The 21,527-nt window shown below is 41.8% G+C and overlaps 1 protein-coding gene across 3 annotated transcripts in view; it reads right to left on the minus strand.

Annotated features, from left to right (window-relative positions):
- Positions 1 to 8,295: 8,295 nt before the first annotated feature.
- The window catches only part of ADAM23 (ADAM metallopeptidase domain 23), a 168,890-nt gene continuing 155,658 nt past the window's right edge, over positions 8,296 to 21,527 (minus strand). Inside the window, exons 25-26 of one of the 3 annotated variants that reach the window (XM_025887212.2) lie at positions 18,861 to 18,951; positions 8,296 to 11,929 (exon numbers count right to left, since the gene is read on the minus strand). In XM_025887212.2, the coding sequence (XP_025742997.1) occupies positions 11,881 to 11,929; positions 18,861 to 18,951 (140 nt within the window). In that variant the 3' untranslated portion in view covers positions 8,296 to 11,880. Of the gene's footprint in view, positions 11,966 to 18,860; positions 18,952 to 21,527 lie in introns of all 3 variants that reach the window. The other 2 variants (XM_073879568.1, XM_073879565.1) reach the window with 2 other exon arrangements.

A 21,527-nucleotide genomic window follows, 5' to 3' on the forward strand; every position in this document is an offset into this window, starting at 1 on the left:
TTTTTAACTTTAATAAAGAAAAATTTATTTCTTCATTTCTAACCATAGCTAATGAAATGTGGCTCTGGGCAATACATCACCAGGAAAAGAGAGGTTATACAACTTTCTGAGAACTGGATGAAATACAGAGCCATTTTGATTACCTGTAACCATGACTTCCTATTTGGATCAGCTTCTTTTATTTCTTTTGTTCAAATCGCATTTCTCAAAATGCCTGGTGAAATGTCTTAAGCATCTTACCTCTCCTTTGTGCGGTACTGAGAATGTAATTTGAAGACTCAAGAACAATTACCACCTTTGTTGTGTTCTACCTTATACCACTCATCTGCACTTAAATCATTGTGGCCCAGGAGTAATACTTTTCTACGGAAAGCCATCATGGTATTATTAATAAACAACTACTCTGCTGATAAATCAATATATGGCTTCTAATAAGTAGGGGAGTGTCATTCTCATCTCTTGTTCCTGAAAAACCAAATGTTCATAATTTCCACTTGGACTAAAGAAAGTATAAATACGGTTACAGTAATGGAAGTAAAAGGATTTTTTTAAAATCCATTCTTTTGCTACACGGTGGTATTGTCAAAAGTTCCTTCAAGTTTGGACATCCCAGTTTAAATATATCCTAGTGAGGGATTTTAAATATATTGAAATATAACCTAGTGAAGCTCCCAGGATTTGAGGAAGTTGAATGTTGCCCTTTATGGGAAGCCATTATTGATTTCATATCAGTTGGAATCATGGCCACAGCAGGAAGACTGGATTCACCCTTGCTTGCTAAGTTCTGTCTTGGGACCAACCGAATTCAGTTCTGCTGCCAGTAGAATCTTTGAGCACATAGTGCCAATCTCATGGAAGTAATATTCTTCCTCTGCTACATTTATTCCCTATTTTCACCCAGTCTCATCAGCTCTTTGTCCCCCCCATTCTCTCCCTTTCCCTTTCTGTGGTACCACTTCGAGAATTTGCCTCTCGTTATATGGCTTAAATTATTACATCCAAAGATGGTTCTCAAGCAAATATTTCCATCCTAACCCTTCCAAGGTGTTCTATATCTTCATTTCAGTAACACGCTGGACATCTTCACCTGATTTCTATCAAGCCCCTCGAATCCAACAGATCTAAAATGGAATACATCTTTGCCCCCTAAATCAGGATCTCCTCCACACTGTCCCCATCGTCCCAACTACTAGGTATCAAACCTGGCCTTCATCTTTTACCCTTCCCTCTCTCTTGCTTCCCACAACCAGCTCCACACTTCTATTGACCCCACCTGTGTGATCTGTTCCTTCTACTCCTTTTTGCCTTGCAAGAGCCCTATTTCAATTCCTCCTTATCCCGGATCTGTGGTATGGGCCTGGCATCCTAACTGGTTTGGATACTACCTCCTGGCTCTCCGCCCCACACTCCATCTTATATCCTACTGCCAGATAGCTTCCATTACTCTGATCCTCAGAAACCTGCTTCCTGCAGTTGCCTAAGAATCAAGTCCACACACCACAGTTTGTAATTGACAACTTTACCCAAAGCTATAGGTCATTCCTCACTTCCTTCCTTTCTTCTTTATACCCTGTGCTCTAATAAAACCAAGCTGCGTGGCCAGCGTTACAGATGGGGTTCTCTGGGATGCAGACTCTGAGGCAGAGAGTAGGGAGAAGCTATTTACTAGAGAGGGAAGGAAGTAGGATTGGGCAGAAGGAGACGAGTTTCCTCACAGGCCCAGTGGAGGAAGGAGGAGGTTTTGGAGCTGGTCTGGCCCTGAGAGCTGTCCTGGGTCAGGGCCAGAGGCCTGGGCCTTGATAAGCCCACACTGATCCACCACTGGATGTGGCCCACCTCAGCAAGGGCAGTTTTCTTCAGTCAGGGCAAACCCCAAAATGGCCAACAGCTGATGCCCATCTTCTTGTGGCACTGCCAGAAGATAAAGGAATAAATCCTTTCTACTCCCTTTATTCCTCAAAGTGGATCTGAGCAGCACATCACGCACCCACCCAGGGGTCCTCATCCATCCTCACGATTCCCCACGGTCACTTTCCTATAAGCTCCGCGGCAAACTGCTAGCTGTCTCTCAATGTTCCCCTCTAACCTGTTTCTTCAGTAATAATCTGCCCCACCCATTACATTCGCCAGTCTCCTTTGTAACGAGGTGTGGCTATGTGACTAAGTTCTAACCAGTGCCTGTGATGAAAAGCAATACACGCAACTGCCGAGTTGGTATCCAGAGGAACTGGTAGTCCCTCCATGTTTCCTTCTTCCTTCCTGCTCCTGGAAGGCAGACAGGGTGGTGGACACTGGCACCGAGCACTTGTTCCATGGGACGGAAGCTATGTACAAAGGATGGCTCGGCAGGAAGATGGCGGGTGTGTGGAGTCACCATTACCAGCTCTGGACCGCCATGGAAGAAAAAAAAAAACAAAAACAACTCCCATCTTGTTTAAGCCACTGGTATTTTTGGTCTTTGTTATTTTCGCTGAACTTGTACATCCTATCTAGTTCAAGCTGGAACACTTTCCTCCCCATTTCCCTATGTCCATAGTGCACCAATTTTTCGATACCAGTTCAAATGCTACCTTACCCCGAGAAGTTCGTGGATCTCCTTCCTTCACCTCAGTAGCAGGAAGTAGCATTTTCCTCTGCTGATCTTCCATAGTTTAGCTGTATTTCCTTTACCTAGTGTGACACTTTCCATCATAAATCGTCATTCTTTCCCTAGTTCTCAGCTCCTCTACTAAACTCCGCTATCCTGCAGAGCAACATCTGGACATCAGAATTCCCAATCCACCAAAATTAGCCAAAGGTCTTTCATTAGTAGATGTTCACAGTACTCATTGACTCAGTGGAGTTCTTTTTCATACGGAATTGAACATGGCATTCCTGTAATCTTTCACTCACCAGTTTTGTAACAGAAAACTCTTTCACTTGTCAGAGGTAACAACAACAAAAATCCCATTTCTTTTTTCACTCAACGCCCTACACATTCTTCGAGCTGGTTTACATGTTCCCTCTTAGGTGGAGTGCCATAGGAATCCGTTTTCAGGCTCTTCCTTCAGTCCCGCTATCCCTCTCTCTAGTTCTAGCAAGAGACTAACATTTACATTTAGAAAGGGAAGATTTTACCACACAGGTTCTCTGAACTGGGACATTCCCTGTCTCCCAGCGCTGGCAGCAAGTAGTGGTTCCAGGAGCTGTCCTGGTTGACCCAGCCCACGGAGGTAGGCAGCAAGTGATTCTCTCTGGGGACCTACTGTTAACACCCTCCTGCTCCTTTTCTTGGGTTACAGGTGCTATATTCCATGCTCTCCTGGGTTCAAGAAAAGATCCAGAATTGGACGGCCTGTGTCCTGAGTCTGGCCTTGCCACTTATTGAAATGATGATCTTAAGGAAGGTGTTTAACTTCTTCAACATTGAAAGGGTTTTTTTTTAACTGAAAAATGGCGATAAAAGAGGGGCAATAAAAGGACTAGTGGCTAGACCGTGGACTCCGAAGTGTAAAGTACCTGGAGTTTCATTCCAGCTCCACCACTAACTGGAGCCCCCATCTCTGTGCATACCTAGAAAGCAGTGGAAGGACCAGGAAAGACTTCATGAAGAAGGTAACATTTGAGGCGACACATGGGGATGCATAGGAATTTGACTGGGGCTGCAGGAGAGGAAGGAGAAGTCTTCTCAGCAGAAGAAACAGCCTGAGCCAAGGCTAAGAGATTAGAAGTATTACTTTGCCCTAATGATCTGACTGTCTCATCTGTTTCTGGAGCCAGTAGAACACAGAACATGGTACTAGCAGGTGTGCGCGTGTGCGTGCGTGCGCACACGCGCACACATGCACGCATGCACACGAGCGGGAGAACGAAAACACATATCCTCAGAGAGACCCACTTGCTGCCCATCTTTGTGGGCTGATTCTGTAGCGGTGAGAGAAAACAAAAGGAAGAGTCAAGAAATTAACAGAATATTTGATGGAGGTTTTATCTTGCTGATTAGATTAAGACTATTTAAATTTTCTCTAAATTTTTGTTTGTTTCTCAGTTTTTCTGCACTAGACATGTAGATTTTCATAATTAATCAGAAAAAAATTTAAGTTGTTCCTTCCTGCTGAATTTTTCAGCTTCTGCATTTCTTTGCTCAAAAATCTTTTTCTTGGGACACCTCAGTGGTTCAGTTAGGCGTCTGCCTTCGGCTCAGGTCATGATGCCAGGGTCCTGGGATAGGCCCCGAATAGGGCTCCCTGCTCAGCAGAGAGTCTGCTTCTCCCTCTCCCTCTGCCCCTCCCCTCTGCTAGGGCTCTCTCCCTCTCTCCCTCCCTCCTTCCATCTCTCTTTCTCTCTTTCAAATAAATAAAAATCTTTTTAAAAATCCTCTTAAAAATCATTTTCTTATTTTTCCCTGGATCCAGAAAATTACATAGGACCTCTGAATTAGCTCAACTGGCTGATTCACCCCTATATCCAATTGGTTTCGAAAGTCAAAAACTGAAAGAAACACTGTCTTAAGATTTGTATGGATCTAGCGGGCTACTTCTGGTTGCCAGGTAGCAGACATTCATAATCAACCACATCGCTCTAACAGATGGCAGACATGGCTTAGGATCCAGGCAGCCACTGAGCTGCCTTAGTGATCATTGAGACAAAGCCTATTTGCCAGTGCATTATTAGTTCATCGCTCCCCAACGAGCACATCTGAATAAGCTTAGCACACAAAACACCATCCAAAGGAAGTACCTCTGGGCAGGCTGCTTTCTGTGGCTTGCCTCATCCACACAAAACAACAGTTAAGTCACCATTGTAAGTGGCAACTCATGTGAACACCTGCCTGATTCTCCGCTTGACAACCTGCAGCCCTGATTGGGAGCAAGGCCATGTCTGGGTACTCACTGGAGCGATCAGAAGATTTCAGGAGGCCACATGTGAGAATGTCTCACTAATGTAGGGAGAAAGTACATACTAGGGGCTAACAGGCTCAATCCTACACGAAGACAGGTTCTGTCTGCACCACCTTGATCCACTCAGTGTTTTTAAAATATGAATTGGCTGCACTATGTAAAAAATAGGCAATTTTGTTTACAAATCTGGATTTCTTGCTCCTCTGGAAAAATAAATGGAAAGGGCAATAAGGAACCAATTTTCCACCTGGTGACAACTGGCTGGAGCTGAGGAGAGACAGGGCCTGTGCTCTCCAGTCCAGCTCACTTTCCCCACCCACTCTGGTCTCCTAGACTGCACCGTTCTGCTCATTTGGGTAATTTGCCACCCTTGTTTTATGGCCCTTTCACCTCCATAGGAAAACCTACTGCATACAGTCCATTTGCTATCTCTGTGGGATTTGCAATGGCCCCATAATGCCATGTCTGTTGCTGCAGACTAGAGGCGTCTCTGATGTTATTTACAATCCAAGTTACCTTCTTGTGTCTTCACCTTGAGGCCTGGGCCTGAAGAAGCTGGGAGCTCTGCTGCAAGCTCATTTACCCCCTGAAGACTGGAAGCTATTTCAAGCTCCAAAGAGATCTGAAGAACCCTTGACATACTCCTGATCGTTCAGGACGAAGATTTTTGTTCTGTTTTGTTTTATTTTGCCTTGCTTTGTTTTGCCTTGTTTTTGTAGGACCGATGGATTGACTCAGCTAATTTGGCTTTCAATGAGCATCACAGTCAGATAAATGTTTTCATAAGGGTAGACTCTGTGGGGTCACAAGTGCAGTCTTTGCAGCCACACCAGGGCCAGTGTGTATGTGTGCACGCAATTAGCCGGCAAAGGAGCATCAGCAGATCCCAGCAGGACAATTATTTTCGGTTAATGAGGGATCATGGCATTTGCTTTCTCTCCAGAAGTCACGACTGTGGCCAAGAACTTGTTCTAGTCAAGGAGCCAGACCTGCTGACAGGTTTCAGAAAAGCTCAAGGAATGGTAACCTTCTCTCCAAGGCAGAAAAAACAGATAAACATCAACTTTAGTGGACCGGAAGTGCAATTGCAGGTGGAAAATGATTTTGACCCTTCATTAATCAAAGGACCCACTAAATGATGCTTTAAAAGCATTTGTGGTTTTTATTCACCCCTTCACTCCAGACTGAAATTAAGCCAGGGATCTTTATGCAAAGAAAATATTAGAAGTTTACAGGTCAGGTGAAAAAGCCCTCGTTGTCATTACTGACAGCCCCAAACATTTAAGACTGAACCATGATGAGCACATCCACAGGAAAATATTTAACGAATACAAGGTTCTGGCAGAGAATCTGATAATAATCATCTCCACACAATCTAGAAGAATTCAGATATCTGAAAGTTAGACTCAACGTTACAGGTTGTTCTTCTTCAAGGTATTTATGAGTGGACTTCCACCAACCAAAATAAGTCCTGGTTAACCTTACAATTAGTTATCACGGCAATTAGGTCCAGTGGCACAGATTTTTTTTTCTCAAATGCCACCTCCCCTGTGAAGCCCTTTTTGATCTCAAGGGCAGCAATAGTCACCCTCCTCTCTTCTTCTGAAATACCTAATACTATGTCCACTAGGATACTTATGATGCATCTTATTTCCAAGATTTGAGAGCTCATCCTTGCGTCCCTGTGACCTGGCACAACACTGTAGGATTTTTATAGATCGTTTGTGAAAGGTAGGAGGAAAAGAAGGAAGGAAAGAGGGAGGGAGAAAGAATGGGAGGAAACATGGACACTTAGCATTCCTTAACCGAGGGTCTGAGCAGCTCTTCCTGGGTCTTGGAACATTGCTTCCTGTGCCTTGAGTGTGCTTCCCACTTTCTTAGACTAGTGAACTCTTGTCATCTCTCCAGATAGTTCAAAACTCACTTCTTTCAGGAAGCCTTCATGCGTCCCTCTCCCACCTGCCCCACATGAGTTCTCATCTCTCCCATTCATGATGTTGTCTGTCATGCTGATCATGTATCTCTCTGCTAAATTGTGGGCAACTTTAGACCAAGGATTTCCCCCCGTTCCTTCAATTTCCACTAGGAGTTCCTGGCATAGGGGCTTAATAAATATTTGTTAAATGAGTAAATTGATAAATGGAAGTCCCTAACCCTTGCACATTAACCAAAAGGGTGCCTATCTTAAATTCCAAAAGTGACTTAAGAATTCCATTGTGAGGGGCACCTGGGTGGCTCAGTCAGTTAAGCGTCTGCCTTCCGCTCAGGTGATGACCCCGGGGTCCTGGGATCCAGCCCCAGGTGGGGGGGGTCCCTGCTCAGTGGAGAATCTGCCCCTGCACCTCCCTCTCCCACTCCCCTCCCGCAGCCCCTCCCCCTGCTCGTGCGCTCTCAAATAAATAAAATCTTTAAAAAAAAAAGAATTCCATTGTGAGCATATGGATTATCTACTTAATTATTCACATCCAAGTTTTAACTGTAGGGCTGCTGTTCTGTGTCTAGGGAGTTTCTGGTTTCAGACCACCTTTCTCAGTCAGTATCCAAGGGAGCATGGGGGAGAAATCAGTTCAATGTCAACCTCAAAAACAGAATGACTTAAAGGAAAACGCATCAAAAAAATCAGATAATTCTTTTAAAGTCAAACTTAAATGATACTCTTACGTGCTTTCTGGTTTAAAGTATGATATTTCTGTTATTTTAAAGTGTTTCTGTATTTCTTTTATTACAAGAAATGACATAGAAACAAATGAATTATGGTGAATGGACATAAAATTTCCGTAAGATTATTCAGCTTGGATAGAAGAGGCTCTTGGAGGGGAATCTTAAGGGGACTGAGAAGATAAGCTGGTGATGGCTGGAAAAATAAGCAAGGGTGACACTATGAAAGGCAGGGAGAAGTTTCAGCCACACTATTAAGTTTGAACTTCATCCTAGAGGAGATGAAGAGCCCCTGTGAACTTCCAGCAGAAGAACGATGTGTTCAGATCAACCTCTTTGCATGTCAGCGTGCTAGATGTACGTGAGTTACCTGTGTCTGCTGAGGCCAAACCAAGGATGGAGGAGACAGACCGAAAGACATTTGTAAAGAAGGAGTATCATTTGGTGACCAATCCCATATGAGGTGTGAGGAAACTCCTTCCTTCGAATGTTTTTGATAAAACGATTTGTATAACCAAATATTTCTATTTTCTTTATAGCTTGATTGTAAATTTGGTACCAGGTCAAAAGTGTGGATCTTATTACTAGCCATCCCCTTTAGATGCAGAAGAGAGACACTAAAGAAAAAAAAACTGAAAATGGTATGATCCTAAGGTGGGTTTTTTCCCCCTGATTTATAAGAGGCAGAGCATTTCCAACAAATCTAATGAAACTGAATTCTAATCAGGAATAGGTTTCTCATGAATCAGAGATTTTATTTTGCTCCATTGACTGCTTAAATTTTCCGTGAGCCTTTGATTGAGAAGCCAGTGCTAAGACTCCTGACATCGGGCACATGGCCATTGATTCAACACAAGATAACACAAAAAAGGGGGCCTAAGAAAATTGATCAAAGTATAAAGCTACCACAGTCTACATTAACAAAGATTTTAATACACACTTGACCAAAAGATGCATACAATGACTACTGAATCTCCATTCACAGGCAGCCAACGAAATTATGAATGAATTTATTAACTTCAAACAAAACTTCAGGTTGTACACTTAAAAAATTACAAACCATTTAAAAATGAAAATTAACAATGGAAGCAACAATGACTATAAAATATGATGGGATGACTTGAAAGAAAGGTTCAAGTATTGTTTGTAAAGTTCTTCAGACACTGGAGTCTTTGAGAAGTTTGTGCATTTCCCATCTTTGCATAGTAAAAACAAAAACGAAAACAAAAAACATACTACTTGGTAAAACTCCACAGCTCTATGTGATTCATGTTTCATAACATGCACCTATGTGTACTGCTCATTTATCTAATAGGAGTAGCACTAATTCAGTGGGCTCATGCAGTATCCCAGGTGAGCAACGAAGTTAGCGCACACCTCCTCATCCAGGTGTCATTAATTAATGCAGCAAAGAAGAGCAGATGAAATGGGAACTTGTCACCACTTAACACTAACTCTTGTTGGGTAACAGTGAGACGGCAATACGCTTATGCTTTGAGCTCAAATTAATAAAAAGGACTACTCTCACCACAAAAATCAGCAAACGAACGGCATGTGCAAGAGAAAAGACAGCAAAGAGTTCAGAAAGACATAACCGAGTACCACCAAAAATAATTATAATCCATTGTTTACGGTTGGTATGGGTGCATTATCTTTCATCTTCATACACAGGCAGCTTAAAGCTTGTGTATTTTACATATACACACAGATAATTTAACATTGGAACATAGGTTCAGTTACCTAGGAGACTGCCAGTGTAACAAACAGTTACACCGACATTTGCCATTATGTACATAATATTTGGGGACCACTGTGGTCTGATTTAAAACGTAACATCGCACACTTACAATGTTGTCTGTGAAATGCTCGAAAGTTAATAATGGAGATTTAAGTTGTTTTGTAACCACCATGGTTTTGGTTCTGTGAAGTCACCCGTGGTGCCTCCGGAAGAGCAGGGAAATGTGTGTGGTGCACTCAGGAACAGGTGGAATTCGCCAGGGAGTAGGATCTAGCAACAAAGACAATATAGTGACAGGAAGAGATGCCAAGTAATCTGAGTTTCCTCTGGGCTGAAAGGGCCGTTGCCACTAGGTGGAGGGGTACAGCCTGTGTCTCATGAAGCCAAGAATAAGGCTGATAAACCATGTAGATAGCCCTGTTGTTACAATATAAATATACAGCTAGTTCTAGAGAAAGACTGCGGACCTGGGTAGCACCTAGTACTCAGAGAGCAGTAACAGGATTAAGATGTTAGGTGAGTTCAGCATACTGAAATTAAGGTTTCTGCTCTATGACTGTGATACTGCCACAATTAAATATACCCGGGGGGGAGAAAAAACCCCACAGTTTTAAGCAGTACACTTTTAGCACATTATCGCAAAAACTGTGAGACTGGTGTCATGAATCTTGCTGGAAAGGGACTGAAAGCCAAATCTAGCAACTCATTTGGTTGTCATGAAGTGAACAGTAGGATGGCGTGTCCCGTTCCTGAAAAGGGGACGTTAGAGAAGTGCAGGTTCTCAGGGTGGGGGCTTCAGGAAAGCTCATCTCTAAGTGGGTGCTGACTGAAGGACTCACGTACAAGTTTCTACATTCAAAACCAAGTCAGGACCAGATTTCTTTATTCATGTATATACTGAACACTTGAACGGAAGCTATCTTGATCCTAAATGGAAGAAGAAAGCGGTGCCGGTGAAGGAAACTCGGAGGGACGTGGGAACCCAGATTACATCTGCACATCTGCCTGGAGGCAAAATTAGATCACGAATTTGTGAGTAGTAGAATCCCATCACAATCCAGAACATCCCACAGACCAGTCACACACTACGGGCCCCCAACAAGATTTGTGGAAAATGCAACACACAGACGTAAAGCCCACGAGAGCCACGCTCACGGGAAAGCAGCCACGGCTTCTGCGTCCATTAGCAGCTTGCCGCTGGGGCTCCACCACCTGTATCTCGAGGCGGGAAGATGAGGCATGAATGAGATATTGACAATAATCGATGTGAATAAAATGAAAAGCCTAACTTCCCCCCCACACCCAGTTTTTTAACATTGAAAAGTTATTTTTTAATTTAAGGCTTTAAGTTTATCCTCCTTTCACATTAAAGACAGGGAAAGAAAACTGTCAAAAACCAAAAACGCAAATCATGAGCTTGGCACTTTTGTGATTCATACGAGAGGGTGTCTACTTTCTTACATTATATACATACATTTATAATGACATCAAAAAATGTTAGACTTGTCAGTACATATATCTGCATTTACATAATTTTTGTGTTTTTAATATGGGTTATTTAGTTGTTTGTGTCCCCCCTGCCCCGCTTTTGCATATTTTTGGTTTCAAGCATTTCATTTCGTTCAAGCATTTCCTTGTTAACTTGCACCTGTTTTGTGCCCAAACTCCCTGCATCTGTGGCTACATCTGTCTTTTTGAAGCAAGCCTCCAAATCACTGAACAATGCATTATCAGAGAAGAGAGAGAGAAAACAGTGAAAAGAACCCAAAAGATGGGGAGCAAACAATAAACTCAAATCTACAGAGAACCTTTACAAGAAAAATATTCCGGTACAGACAAGTGAAAATGATGTGTCAAAATCTCTTATTTCCATATTTACATTTATAAAAGAACTATACAATAGCATCATTGTTCAAATTCCAGCTCCCATTTCCAAAGGATGCTTGGTCCAGGCAAACACACGAGGGGAAAGGGACTCAACAAGAGCAGGGGTCCGTGGAGTCTCTCGTGGCCCGGTATAGATGAGGGGGTGAGGGCCAGGCAACCTCCGCGTGTTCCTGGGCCATCTTCACCTTGGGAATTCAGCTGCAGGTTTTGCTGTGGATTGGCTTGCTAGCTGCTTGTTGCAGATATGCCATGCGGATTTTACCCTTTTGAAAATTAGATCTTCATGCCACTGGAGTGTGTCATTGGTAGGAAAAGAAAAAAAAAATCATGCCAAATCATTTAGAAGATATTATGTGCCAGCAGGCTGAGGAAAGGAAAAAAATCATTTGCTATTTTTTAATGGTTCTTTTATTGCACTTAATTTTTTGTTGTTCCTTCTTCCTTTAGTTAGAAAAAAAAAAACGGTTCTGAAATAGTTCTTTTTATAACATTGTCTTTTATCCCCTTTTCTTGACAGGTGGTGAGAGGGGTTCTTTGAAATTATTTCCCCAAAGCACAGTTTCCTTTTACCCCATCCCTGTCCCCCAACTTCAGTCCTGTGGTCATTAACCACGCAGCGGTCTTGCTTACAGACTTAACAGTTCCAGCAAGGGTGCAGCGGGTATGTCTCACCCAGAATCCAACAGTGTGAGGCACCGCTCACCCGCTGCCACGGACTCAGATGGGGCCTTGCTGAGTGGGATCGAACCTCCTCTTCTTGACATTTCTTCCAGAGATGCAGGCAGAGAGGGAAAAATCCACACTATTAATCAGATCATGATGAGAGGAGGGTGATGATAATGACAACAACACTAGTTCCAGAGCAAAGTAATCAACTCACACGGGGGCAGACTTCCCAAAATAACTGGAGGTATAGAACAGCTCACACGTTTGAATGTCTTTACAACATCTCCACTAGAGTACAGCCATTTGTAAAGACCAAAAGAAGCTTCGAGTTGTGCATTTTAAATCCCTGAAAGCCTCCGCAGTCCAACTGGTCTCTTATTTCGGAAGTAAAGGACATGGGCTAATTTTAACCAGACGAACATGACAGGAAGGGTTCTTCCGACATTCCAGGGGGCTACTAGGGGAGCTCCGCAAAACTCTGAAGGGCTCCTAGCTGCCTCCTTCCACCACTTGAGAGTTCTTTATCAGTGGATCGGCCTTCGCCATGAGGGCAAAGAGCTATGTTCTACCCAGTTATCTTGCTGCCTTGATGTGTGAGCTCTTACTCCACCATGGAACAAGCATTTTTCATATCTAACAAGTTGAAAACCAGAGTGCACGGTAAGACGGTACACTCCAAGGAGAATGGACACAGGCTCGGGTTAGTTAAGCAAATGCAGCAGTTTAGCTTAGTGGAAATAAGCAAGTTAAAATGCCTTGCTCACAGTGTCCAGTCTCCTAAAAAGTGGTTCCTATGTTGAGAAAGAGAAAAAGAAAAGAACCAGCAAGACATTACAAGGCAACAACAGAAGTTGGTTGCAACCTCCCCATGGTCTGGCTTCATGTGGGGCATCAAGCAAGGGGGCTCATGCATTTAGTCTGCGCACTGGGCGGGTGCAACGCTGCCACCAGGCATCATGCAAGACTGGAGCCCGAGGAGTCCCCGAGATCCCTCTCTCCCCTGCCCACTCAGGGCCGGCTGGACACCCTTTCAGCCCTAAGTGCCAAAAAATTATAGTGTGTTCCTCCCCTCCACCATGTAATTCAAAATAAAAACAATACCAAAGCTCAAAATATGTATAAAGGCATCCCGCAAAAGTTCTCATTTCTCCCAAGATGACCACATTGATACTTCTCTTTTGAAAGAACAAAAATTGAAAAAAAAATAAATCTTTAAAGAAAATCTCTTTTCTTTTAAAAGGTTTCATTAAAAATGGCTTCATTAATGGCCTAAGCCTGTGGTTTGTTGGCCTAGCAGATAATCCACTGATGCAAACACTATTTGCAACAGGGCTACTTCCTTTTATCCCCAGCCCCTGTCACCTCCAACCACCCTCTTTTGAAAGCAGGCATTATGGCTGCTTTGGGATCCAAAGGGGACATCTCCCATAATGCATCTGGCACAGAGTTCGTTTGCTTCAGAGCACAGCACCTGTGCCTACTACCCACACTCACAGCCCTTAAGGGTAAGTGTGTATGAAACAACTCTCCTCGTGAGTCAGATGGCGAAAAACAAGGACTGCCTGACCTTGCCAAATGACCCTGAAGGACCAGGGACTCCAACCAATTTAGCCATCTATTGCTGGAACTGGAGAGAAATGCGAAACTAATGTTCCCTCAATTAAAAACGAATATAGAGGAAAGATAGAGCCAGCTAGGGCTGTGCATGTAAATGACTATATTGCTCACATCTAAATTCCCTTATTCAAATTCAGGGAATGGCAGATAAATAGCCATGTCCGAGGTCTTAACTGCAATCCAGTCCATTTTTAAATGGAGATAGGACTTTCCATTTCAGCCTGGAATACAGTCAACCTCCAGTGTCCAAAAGCTTGTGCTCCAAAGTCAGTGTTGGAAGTTTAGATTGCATTATTTTAAAGAAAATCTATTTTACAGGGTGAATGCATTCCCAGGCCAGACCAGGAGGCCATGCCACCCTGTAGAACCCTGTATTTCTGCGGGAAAGTGGACTCTGAATAACAACAGGGCACTACACTTCCTCCACAGACATCCCAGCAGAAGGAAGGCAGGGCCCTGTGATAAGGACAGAGAGGGACCCTCCCGAGGCAGGCTGACTGGGAGGGCTCCCCACGTATCAACTGCAAAACTACCACAGTGACTTGTGAGAACTCACCATATACTGAGGACTGCCTGCCCTGAATTTTCTACAGGAAAAAAATCTTTTCTTTCCATTTTAATGTGAAAGCGCAACTATCACAGGTAGATGTTCGCTGCCTCCCTTCCACTAGTGTTTCATGTGAATTCCCTCCACTCACTAGAATTGGGAAGGCAACGAACTTTCTCATCATAACCCGTGAGGTATTTCTGGATCATTATACAATATTAGCATAACCCATAAGCTTTGCATTGACCCAGTTTTCATAAATCTTTATGTCTGAAAAACCTATACTTTTGTGTACAATGTATGTTATATGTATATACATCTATACAAAATTAAAACAAAGCTCTTCAGGTAACAACAGGCATCTCCGGTTTATAAGGCCTTTAGTTCTTTCAAGGCTATATATTTACCCACTGCTATCACCTTCTTCTCTTTCCACAGTGAGTCGTCACTCACCCTCCCTCAACCCCTCCTAGGCCACCTTTGACAGCGTTCACTTCCCTAGAGGGCTGAGTCAGGGAGCTGACCTTGGGTCTTCCTGGCCAGCCTGCTAGGTCTGAGTGAGAAAGTGCCTAACCCAGGAGCTACAGGACTTAAGGGAATTAGGCTCCTGTTTCCCACTGGGATATGGTCATGGAATTCAGATAAGCAGCAGCTTGGTTTTCCTCATAGAAACACTAGCTACAGTTGATTCCACTTCCGAATTCTACAAAAATCAGAAACCAAAGACATTTACTCTTTTGAGAAAACATAATTAGCAATATTAAATTCCTTCCAAATTTCATCCAACTTGACATTCAAAATTGCAACTTTCCTTGTGATAAACCCAGATATGATCCTTTACATATCATTTATGTGAGTACCTTTTCTTTAGCATGTCCTCTGAAATGGAACACAGCAGGCCAAACAGAATTGCTTATGGTCAAAATCAGGCTCAGTAAGAACTTGCAACCCAAGTAACTTCTCATAGAGAGGAAATCATGGTTACTATGCAGACTTATTAAAGTAACGCTTTTAATGTCAAGAGCAGCTCTGCCAAGCGTCTGACCACTGCTGCCACTGAATTACGTTGAGAACAAGTGGTGGGAAAGTGGGACGTGGTGATAGGACTCCATAGTCTGAGGCATGGAAACATGGCTGGAAGAGCTCAAGACTCATCCCCCAATCCAGTCAACAAACTATGTCGCTGTTACCCTCAAGTTCTTTAACTATTATCACCTAGAATTTCTCTTTCTGACCACCATCGCTTATGGTGTTCACATACTTCATAGTCATGTAAAATAACTGTATTGCTCCCATCTCATTCCTATATTCACATTTAGGGAATGTCCAATAAAAAAAAAAAAAACCACGTCCAGGGTGGGACCCGCAATTCTGTTCATTTTCAAATGGAAACATGAAATCCTCTTTTCATGTATTTGTTACCTTTCCTAAGATTTAGAGATGATGCTACTAAAATGATCCTCCATCTACTTGATTTTGCTAATGTCTAGTAAAGCAACAGCCCTAAAAATCAAATCAAGCAGCATTACTGTTCAAAACTGAACAGAGGCTGTGAGTCTTCATGAGTCAACCAGGACCAAGGCTTGCAATACTCTGCAGCACACTCCCTAGCTTTACTCTGTGTGTGCAGGTGATGGAGAGGGCTTGTAAATAGATGAAGATTTGGGGGGAAAAGTTGGACAAATCAGTGTGCCAAGAACCTGTCTTCATTTTTCACAGGATTTCTCAGAGTACTAATGCTCCAAAGACTGGGAATCCATAAACTAACCACTTCTGGAGTATGGGATTAACTGGTTACCACACATTACCCCATGTATCAGACTATGTTCAGTGAAATAACCTACCAAATAAAGCATTTTTTTTTCTTCTCAGGAGTTCTACAACATTGCTTATGGAAGTCTTGTTTGCATTAAGCAAAGCTTGCAGACTGTTATTCTGCTAGAAAGATGTCATCTAGACTTATATTGTTTTTTTATCACAATTATCTTGACCAAACTTCATTATCACTTATTCACAAGGTGCACACAGTCACACACACGCATGCACACTCACAAAAACTCATGCTTTTTACCACCTATTTCAGAGGAAATATGGCTTAAGAAAAAAATCTATGGAGAATGGCAGACATTGTCAGGGGTCAGAGCATAGCTGTTTGCTCATTTATACTTGAACGGGTCATGTATGGTATGACACTTCTTCCACACTTAAATAACTCGCAGTGTTCCACCCCAAGAAATGTGACTTTAGGAAAAAGCAATACTTCCCATGAGCAGTTAGTAAATTTTTCTTTAACCTAAAAGGTTATGGACCCTCCAAATCCTCAGGCGACTTTGCTACTTGCTTTGCTTTTCTCTTCTAGTAAAACACAGTTCCAGGAAGGATTTCCAATGACAGTATTTAGAGCAATCTCTTTTACAAACTATTTTCTACTTCTGATCCTAAATGACCCTCTTTTGTATTTACATTGAACTCAATGAAAAACTCAGAGACTTTCAGTTCAATTAGCAAATAACTTCTAGACCAATAGTCTCCAAAACCGCCCAAGTCAGGGGGAACCTAACCTGCATCATTGGGCATCCAAAGCCTTTTTTTGCAAAGTAGAAGTAGTTATTTAACGTTTAATATGAACCACATGGCTACTCTTAAAATCTAAAGCAAATTCAGATCCTCAGAGAACAACCAATAGTCATCACGAAGAGCAGTGGATCCCCCAAGTTTAAACTCCTAACATTCAAGAATTATTCTGTGCTTGCTTTTTTCTTTGCTTTAGGCCATAAGTATACTTCACATTATTATGTGCTTCCCTACAACATCTTCCTCTGCCGTAACTGTTAGGGTCACAGGGCATGGGAAGGGGCATTGGCTTAGCACAGCAGTACGCATGTCTACACAGTAGTCCCCACTCAGCAGTCACCAGAGGCTGTTTCTCACCTCACTAGGTGTCCATCTCCCCTTCCTTTTCTCTGTTCTTCTGATGATTAGACATGTCTCTCAGATATAAATAATCTGCACAGGGCCTAATCCACTTACATACACAGGGATAAAAGCTTTTCCATTTTTCCCCAAAGAAACATGCAATTCAAGCTGTGCACTAGGCCAGGCCACTGTTTTGAGGTCCTGCTACAGAACAGTGCTCTTGTCTCCAAAGGCCAAGATGGTCACAATTTGGCATTGTGTGTGGCTGGATAGCAGAAGATGCACAGGACTGTTTTCCAGGCCTTGAAACGGAGGCTTCCTGATGCCAAGAAGGCTTAAGCTTGTGCACAAGCCAAATTTATTTTTCTTGAAGCATATTGATGAAAAAGTTCAAGGGAGCGTTATGAAATAATAACAGATCATGGAACTACCATAATGCGCAATGACTTTTTTACAGTAATATGGCATTAAGAAAAATTTTTGCTTGAATTAGGCCAGCCAAAACCAAACAACAACAACAACAATATATATGTCTTCTGTTGTTGTTGTTGTTAGGTACCCTGAGTGACTCATTATCCGGGCAATGGTTTGTTAAAACCACAGTCAGAAATTCAAATTTGAGTTGCCCATTTTGTGTGTGTTTTTGAAAACATAATGATGCCAAAACTACTGTTTCAGCAAACAAGTTCAAGGTTACAAATATCTCTGTAGAAAGGAAGTACCGTCTGATAACAACTTTCCAAGTTGAAGCCACTCAACAATATGTAGGCTTACTCATTAAATCTTAATATGGTAACAAAATTAGCAGAAAATGTTGAATGTATTTAAATCATCATGTGGTTTGTTTTTCCTTCATAATCAGTTTCTAATAACATTTTATCTGGTTTCAATATTTTGAATTGGGGATTCAAAATGTAAAATAGCATAAAGTTCATAATGAATGCAATTATTCAGATAATCCAAGTAAAAAACTTCCTCTATTGAGTAACCAGATGGAGGCAAAGTGGGCTTTGAATTTAGGTAATGGTCTTATTTCCCACTTAAATTTGTTTCTATAGATCTGGTTGGAACTTAATTTATCACAGGGAGTATTTGTCAAAGGAAGTCTTATCTACAAATCATAATAATCAAGCCACCACAGTATGAAAAGATATAAAAATTAATTATCCAATGAATCTGAGCTATGAAAACACGTAAACCTGATAAGTTAGCTTTACTTTACAAATTTTGATCATAATTAAGGTTGATTTGTGAATATCTGCCATGTATATTTGAACAAACTTAGTTCAGTGATCAATGCAAGGTCCAAACTAAAATGTCACTATGGAAACATACCAGTTAATTTGCAGTTAATTAGAAAATATTTAAGTATCACAAAGCCACAGATCTCAAATTCCAATGTGAAACCAATTCAACTAGTTAGGGAATTAATAAAATTTTTTAAATCTATTTTTTATAAAATAATGAAGCTTTTCAAATCACAAAGCTACGTATAATGTGTTATGTGTGAAAAATAATGAACAAATAGTTACTTAGGTTGTGCAAACCTCAACATGTCAGTGGAACATAAACCAATTTTAAACAGATACAAAGGATTTATAGCCACTTATTTCCAACTATCTCTTTTCCCAATTATCCTGTATAAAAAACATTATCTCAGGATGTTTGCTCCTAAAAGCTGGAGTGTCTTCTCCTGAAGAACCTCTACTTTGTTCTCCTGAAGCTCGGGCACGTGAAAGACTTCTACATTTCCTGCTCTCCCACTAGCCTGAAGATGACATTTGAGGTTCCAGGTTTCTTCTTTCCTAACCCATTTCTCAATAAAAATAGTTACTTGTAGCAGTTTACTGTTAAACCTTGCAATCTTGTAGCAGGAACTCAAAACTTGGTTATGTAAGCAGAAAAGAGAAGTGCCAGAGCCACTGAGAAGCAGACATGCGCCGTTGCTTACTTAAATCCCCATCCTGTGCCCCCAAGGACAATAGCTGCTACCAGGATGGCACCAGCGATGGAGCCTATTATGAGATTGGTGGCACTAGGACCTGTGACAAAGGATCATGGGAAGAAAGTCATATGAGCCAACGACTGTTGTTACCACAAGGGAAAGGCAGTTAAGCGGTTTTAGGAAGTAAATACCCTGCATTAAAAAAAAAAATTGCTAAACACTTCAATCGCCTTTATTGACTTAGCTTAATTGCACTTCTGATGCTACTGCTTGGAGAGGAATTGCCTCTACGTCTAAAGCTTCTGCACCACTGACAATTAAGTTCCTTTAAATTCAACTTCCACAGAGTTCGAAGTGAATGCGCCCCAACGGCCGGCACTGCCCATCTTTCTTCTCCTCCTCCTTCCCAATATCATGAATCAAACAAGCAAAAGAGCACATCAAGAACACAGACGCATTAGAATTAGCTCTACCTGACTGGCCAATGAGGGCAGGAAAAGAGGGGGAAATATTCTAATCAAGTGCTCTTTCAAGCCCCACACCAAGTGTTTTTGTTTTTTTTTTTAATCTCCCACGTGGAAACAGTACACATTTAAAAGTCAGAAGGAGGTTACTAATAAAGATCTGCTCTTGAAGCTTCGCTCTCAGAGATGCATTTCTTCACTGTACGGATCCATACAGTGTTGAAACAATGGCAGGCAGTTTCCAAAGGCAAGAGAGGGAGGAAGCATAAAATTCATCTGGGGAATTCTGTGGGAAATGGAAAAAAGATTCTGCAGGTTCAATTGAGACTATCTTTCAAGTTCCCATTTGCAAGTTGAGGCTTAGAGATAGATTTTAAAAAGGGAGCAGAAAGGACAGCAAGACAGAAAACACAAGGTGGAGTTTCCATCTATTGTTTGAGTCAGAGGTGATACACACAGGACAGCACATCCTCTTCACTCACACAGGAAAATGCCTTAGCTCTCGAGTTTTCAGTGTAAGCAACATTGACTTTAGTACAAGAATTATTTTGAATATCACATCCTTCAGGATGCTAATACATAGGTACAGGGCTCCTAACAGCAAAATACTTCCAGTCCTAACTGAATGTCCTGTTCCTGAAGTCACAAAGCCACTTTTGGTATTTTCTCTAAACCCCTCGACTTTGTGAATATATTCATTTCTCTGTAAAAAATTCTCTTTTCTGCTCACATTGGTCCCCTGAACTGTGTACATAAATGGATGCCACTTTGAGCCCCTCTAAAATTGTGTGTATCACATGTTTTTAACTCAGAGACCACCCAGTGCTTGTGAGGGTGAGTAGAAAGGTGGGGGGACAGCTGCAGTGGGAGTTTGGGGAAGTGGTCTCTTCAGGCTCGTGGGCTCGTGACACGTTCTTAAGACTAACCACTGAGGTCCTACGGAACACACATCTCAGTGGCCTTCAAAAATGCACGAATAATAACAACTAGTAATGAGAGCAAGAAAAGCAGGCTGGTTACTCTGCATTGAGCACTTACTATGTGCCAGGTGTGGTTTGAAGCACGTGACAAATATTAGCTCATTGGATCCTCACAAAAACCATACGAGGTAGGAATTATGACTATCTCTGTTTAATAGAAGAAACAGTGGCTTCTAGAATGTAGTGACAGAGGCAAGGTTTGAAGACTGATTTGTCTTTGAAGCTTATGCTATAAATCAAGGGTCAAGAAGCTATAGCCCACTGGCCAAATCTGGCCCCACTTCCTGTTTTTGTGAAGAAATTTGATTGGAAGACAGCCACACTCGTCAGTGTGCATGTTGTTTACAAGTTGCTTTTGTGCTAAGACAGCAGAGTCACAAGGTTGTGGCAAACATCCTGTGACCTGCAAAGTCAAAACTATTTACCTACTGGCCCCTTACAGAAAGTTTGCAAACCCCTGCTCCTAATGAAACATTCCATTTATATGTATTTCCTTTCCACACTTTAATAAGGAAACACATTTTGAAACAAACACTGAGAAAATATTTATATTTCCGTGTACATTATGCTTTAGGCATGATTTGCACTTTACTAGCTCAGAAAACAGGCTGGGATTAGAATCAATACATAATTCATGAGAAATGATTCCTGATTTACAATTATAAACTAAGGAGTAGAAATAAAAGCCCCCACTCCCGCCCCCCCAAAAATTCCAAACACACAAAAAAACCCAAACCTTCTGTTCATGGAATCCTTAGTGACTAGATGAACATGACACTATCAGCTAAGCTAGGAAGTATTAAAACCATTTGTATTGTGCTATTGTGGATTTTTAAAAAATTATATTTATGATTTAGCAATTATGGCAAAATTTAGAAATCGAAGGAAAACAATCAGCTAATAAACAAAAATAGTGCATCAAGCAAGGATAATAAATAACAAATCTATTTTTAGAAAAAAAATACACTTATAGGGACTTACCTGTCACAACCAGAAATAGGCACAAACCAACAAGACTGGAAGGGAGGATGAAAACAAAGCCTGGTACCAAGGACCATGCTTTACAACGAATGCCTTGGGGTTTGCCTATGTCTACGGCTCAAAGGGAAAATTATTAAAATTCATCCCTTAGTTGGTACACTGCAGCACATCACAATTATGGTCAATAAATAATCTAAAAAACACCATTGGAACGATTTTTTTTTTTTTTTTTAGAAAACTACCTTTCT

The sequence above is a fragment of the Callorhinus ursinus genome, unplaced genomic scaffold (genome assembly GCF_003265705.2).
Source record: "Callorhinus ursinus isolate GAN/ISIS: 27379988/994484 unplaced genomic scaffold, GSC_fseal_2.0 scaffold2, whole genome shotgun sequence".
Lineage (NCBI taxonomy): Eukaryota > Metazoa > Chordata > Mammalia > Carnivora > Otariidae > Callorhinus > Callorhinus ursinus.